The 5,393-nt window shown below is 35.8% G+C and overlaps 1 protein-coding gene across 2 annotated transcripts in view; it reads left to right on the top strand.

Moving 5' to 3' along the window:
- The window catches only part of EPS15 (epidermal growth factor receptor pathway substrate 15), a 59,233-nt gene extending 54,113 nt beyond the window's left edge, over positions 1-5,120 (top strand). Inside the window, exons 12-13 of one of the 2 annotated variants that reach the window (XM_015566932.1) lie at positions 1-149; positions 2,762-5,120. The exon at positions 1-149 is cut by the window's left edge and continues 25 nt beyond it. In XM_015566932.1, coding sequence (XP_015422418.1) covers positions 1-149; positions 2,762-2,908 — 296 coding nt within the window. In that variant the 3' untranslated portion in view covers positions 2,909-5,120. The remainder of the gene's footprint in view (positions 150-2,761) is intronic. The other variant, XM_006768296.2, reaches the window with a different exon arrangement.
- The last annotated feature ends 273 nt before the right edge of the window (positions 5,121-5,393 follow it).

The raw sequence follows: 5,393 nt of genomic DNA, 5'->3' as shown, positions 1-5,393 counted from the left end.
ATCCCTTTAAACTGAATGATCCATTTCAGCCTTTCCCAGGCAATGATAGCCCCAAAGAAAAAGATCCTGATATGTTTTGCGATCCATTTACTACCACTACCACTACCAATAAAGAGGCTGACCCAAGCAATTTTGCTAACTTCAGTGCTGTAAGTACTGTGAATGGGCTGTTTGGGGGAGAATCTTTCCATTTATAGTTTGAAGGGTTTTTAAAGATTATTTTGGAGTCTTCCAAATTTGTATATTTCCAATTAAATTTACTAACATACTAAAAGTGATCTTTATTCTTCCCCCAACCAAAACCTCTGTTTGCTTCTGTTAGGATGGTTCTAAAATTACTCCATTGCACAAGTGACTTTAGTAGTCTTAGTTCTTGTGATATATACCAGTTGTTGTAAACCCTTCTCTTCATTTTAGTAAACAACATAAATAAAATCCTTACTGTTGTTATTTTGTAAATTGTTATGGATGATGGGCCATTAGACAGTTATTTGCTCTCTGCCCACTGGGTAAATAATGCCAATAATGAGCTTGTGTATTTGTAACTGTGTGTGTGTGTTTGTGTATAAAGCTTTGTTGATTTCTGGAGACCAGTCAGCAACTATTATATGACAGGATAGGGCCAAGGACTCTTTGAATAGAAAGTAAAACTCTGGCTTTATATAGCTATGCTTTTTAATGTCAATTTTATGAAATAAATATAATCGTCAAGAGTTAAACAAATCTTTAATTATTTGGAGGGCTCTAATTCACTAGCCTTCCATATTTACTCTGCATGCTCCCAGAACTGACTACAATAGGTAGACCAGTGAAAACAAATGGAAGGATGCTGTGATAATGGCATAGGCAGGGCCTGTAACATCCCAGAACTGAGAAAACCAGCTATGGAGGTGTCAGTCAGTCTGGAACAACATAAAGCAATGACCTTTTCCACCATTATTTGATAAGAAACAAGGACTTTTTAAAAATAAAATTCTTAGAGTAACTAACAAAGTTTTATTTTCCCAGATTCTATAACAAAGGAATTTTCCTCTACTTATCACTTTAAGCCAGTGTTTCTCAATCTGTGGGTCGCGACCCCTTTGGGGGTCGAACGACCCTTTCACAGGGGTCGTCTAAGACCATCGGAAAACACATATATAATTACATATTGTTTTTGTGATTAATCACTATGCTTTAATTATGTTAAATTTGTAACAATGAAAATACATCCTGCATATCAGATATTTACATTACGATTCATAACAGTAGCAAAATTACAGTTATGAAGTAGCAACAAAAATAATTTTATGGTTGGGGGTCACCACAACACAAGGAACTGTATTAAAGGGTCGCGGCATTAGGAAGGTTGAGAACCACTGCTTTAAGCCCTTGAGATGATTTTGGAAATAGATTTAGACCCTGGCCGCAGTCTGTATGTCTCATCAGTGTAGCATTGGGTCACTCAGCCAGCAGCCATTTCTAGTTAGAAAGGAGGTAGGCAGGAATCTGCATACAACTAAGTCAGATGAATGAAACTGAGCTACCTAGGTTTTGAATCTGTACTCTAAGCACCAGTGGCTTCTTATGAATGTGAAGGAGCAGAATAGGAATCAGTATCTTGATTATTGGAAAATGGAATGTCAGGATTATAGTGACCTAACTTTTGTTAGATGAAATTTGAGTTGTTTCAAGCATAGAATCAAGAATTTCTCTTCTTAGGAGATTACAACCCTCTTCATATAAAATAACCTTCTGACAGTTTGTGGCATTTAATATCTAAATATAATTTCATCAAATCAAAACCTGTTTGGAATGATTCTTGAACAGTAGTTGAGGAATTTTGCTTATTTCATACTCCAGAATCTCAATATGGCATAATATAAAGCAGCTCATAATGTCTTTCTTTTTTCATTATGAAAGATTTGTTAAGTATTAAAAAATTTAAAGTCCCTCTAATTCCAAAGGAAAAAAGCTATCATTTCACCCTATTATGATATTCATCCTGTTGTGGTATTCCTCTATGTAACAGAACTTGAAAGCAAGGAGATTTTTTTTTTTTTTCTGGCAAAGTATTAGTCACTCTCCAGATGCAATCCTGGGAGGTTGCAAGGAGAATTTTTTTACTTCGTATCTGCCAAGATTGCTTTTTTGGATAGATAACACTATTTCCCTGACATAATTACGGGTGTTAAGGTTTCATTTAGACTCGGTCAAACAGTTCTCAGTGCCGGCCAAAAATCTTTATAATGCATTTGAAAGAAAAGATTTGGTCCACATCTTGTTTAGTACTCTTATTTTATGTATAGCAGAATCGTCACATTCTTTGCTTTATCGTTTTTCTGAACCTGAAGGTTAGATGCAGGGAGGGAATCACCGGTGGAATTAAGTTGAAAATGATTTGTCATGTGAGGATGCCCAATGAAGGTGAAGTAGTAGATGTTTTATATTAGATGAAAAGACTAGCCCTCTCCTGTTTTTAAATCCACTTAAATCACCTTAAGCATATGCTTTTTTAAATGATTTTTTTAATGTTTAGTTTTATAGACTTGCTATCTGTAAACTGCATTACTTTTTAAAAACAAAATTACATTTAGGAACGAGTAAAACGAAATGTGTTTTCAGGAAAAAAATTTAACAAGTGACAAGACTATTCCCAGAGTCCTTCAGGTGAAACAAGTAGTTACTATCATTTGTAGAAACTATTTTTCCTTCTTTTCTTTTTATTTGTTTTACTCATTAATCTGTTCATTTGTCCATTCATTCATCCTTTACACGGCAGTATCCCTCTGAAGAAGACATGATCGAATGGGCCAAGAGGGAAAGTGAGCGAGAGGAAGAGCAGAGGCTTGCCCGACTGAATCAGCAAGAGCAAGAAGACTTAGAACTGGCTATTGCACTCAGCAAATCGGAGATTTCAGAAGCATGAGGAATTCTCCTGTCCCTCGTCAACCATACAGTACTCTTCTCCCTGAATACTGAAGCTCTTTACAGTGTATATCAAAACTACCTATGAGCATAGGTTTGAGATTCCTGTAAATGTGACAAAAGTGTATTTGTCTTTTTAAAATTCATTTCAGATTTGTCTTCCCAGAAAAGCAGTACCCCCGTCAGACAGCTTCACCTAGGTCCCTGTTCTCGTGACAATTTACTGTGCGCTTTTGCCTGCCTCTGCCTCTCTCACTTGTGAAGCTAGAGCACCCAAGCTTCTGCCTTCTAGGATATAGAGAAATAGCTTCGCCCCTGTGCTACCCTTGTTCTGAAGTTACTCTGATGATAGCCAGTGGGGTTCTTAAAATTTGCAGTATTCTCCTCTAGTTTTAATGGGTGAGGGAGGGGAAGGGAAAGAACATCCTATTTATGATAGTGCAGATTGGCTAGTTTAAAGTGCATGTTTGTGTTTCCATAGAATCAAAAGACTGTTTAATTTGTTTTTTATAAACAAGGAAAAATATTTTGCATAAATTGACTCCACTATTGAAAAGGGATGCTTTAGATTGAACCGCCACAGCTTGAGATGCAATCTTTTCCTAAATAAAAACATTAAAGCCTCATGTGTGAAACATACTAAATTTTTTTTCTGAATTTAAAGAATTTCAGATAGAAAGATACCTCTCCATACTTTTAAGTGCTAAACAGTGGAGAAAATTTATCATCTAAAATATACCGATCAGTATAAGGCAAGCAAAAATCGTAACATGGCAGTCATTCTGCCGGGTGTGGCACTGTCCTCTTTAGTTCATGGCAGGTTTATTTTTGTACTTTTGCAGAAGAAACTTTAGCAAGCTAGAACTGGAAGGTACTTTAATTTTTTGTATGTATATTTTTGTTTCCTTTAACGAAGGCTCAGTTACTTGAAATGTAAAAACTTTCACTGAATACAAATGAAAAAAGTGGCATGTATTAAATCAAATTGCTCATCTTTGTGGGTTAAAGCAGTATATTCTCTTCATGTTTTTGACTATGAAAATGGCAGGCTAGCAAAAAAAGGAAAAGTCTTGTTTTTATAATTGGGAGAGAAGAGACCTGCCAAATTATTAGAGCGCTTCATGTATTAAAAGTCCATCTCTTGTGAAACTGACCTAGCATACAAGGTAAATTTGAAATAGACTGTGAAGTGGGCTGTAAATTTTAATTGTAATTTTTTTCTCAACATCAGTTACTGACTTAGGTAATGTATTCAATACCTATTTACCAAGATAAAGAAAGATGCATCTAAAAATGAATTTAAAGTCTCTCTGGTTACCAAATCAAAGTGATATTGATCTGTGATAATCAGAGTAACATTGCTTAGCCTATGATTAAATTCTAAAATACCCAATTCATTTCATCTTGAAATGGTGCTTTTTTCCCCTCCACACACAATTGGACTGCTGTAGTTTAAGTAAACTCAAACCACTTTCTTGCACTGCTTTTTTCTACTTTTGTAAATTGAAACAGCATAAAAGGCATACATATGAAGCAAGGGCTGAATCATAATCACCAGGTTTAATTTTGATAAACTGATCCAGTGACTGAGGATATATGCAAAAGTTGACTAAGAAGGTGGTATTGGGAGTTGTGGTAGGTAGTGGTTTTGGGTATTTTTCTTCCCCTTACACTTCAGGAAAAAGGTAAGTTGACTTGAACAACCTTCTTTTGCACTGGGAAAATGAACAGATGTTTGAAAAATATTTTTCTTAATTAAAAAAAACACTCTGAAAAATAATAACTCTCTGTAACTTATAAACACCACCTTTTGATGTAATAAGTGTACCCTAATCTTATGTATGTTTAACTGGATTACACAGATTCTTACCTTTTGTTAAAATGTGTATACTCAGTGGACCATTATTATATTAAACTATGTATATATTATATAAATATAAATATATATCTCTATCTTTACACTCACCTGTGTAGGATGAATGTCGTAGAGTCATTTTTGATTATATTTTACATGTTGACTCTGGCTCCACAGCCTGTGCTTGAAAAGGACAGATAAGTATCCTGAGAGCAGGTGGCACCACTTCCAAAGTATTAACCGTCTTCTACGGAGTTGTTCACGTTTCTCTCTTAATAGAATTTTCTCTTATGTTTCAAACTTCTAAATTGTAGCCTGTAACTATGAGAACAATAAACTTTAAGTAATAATAAAACTATCCATACATCTTGTTTGAAATGGAGTTTGTGGGACTGGAAGTTGCTCTGGGTGAGCGAGTGAGTGAGTGAGTGGGGAGTGAATTCTAGGACGATACTGTCCACTACTGTAGATTTTATAAACACTGCCCCACAGGCCCTTCCCCTTCTCACAGCATCAGAATCCGAGCATCAAAGCTGTCAGTGCTGCCTCATGATCAGGGTGTGGGCTGGATTGACTGGAAGTATCAGGGAGGAACTGGCCCGGTTAGGCGTAGATCACCATAGTAGTGACT

The sequence above is a fragment of the Myotis davidii genome, unplaced genomic scaffold (assembly GCF_000327345.1).
Source record: "Myotis davidii unplaced genomic scaffold, ASM32734v1 scaffold79, whole genome shotgun sequence".
NCBI lineage: Eukaryota > Metazoa > Chordata > Mammalia > Chiroptera > Vespertilionidae > Myotis > Myotis davidii.
The sequence above is the reverse complement of the archived record's forward strand: the minus strand, read 5'-3'. Positions and strand labels throughout refer to the sequence as shown.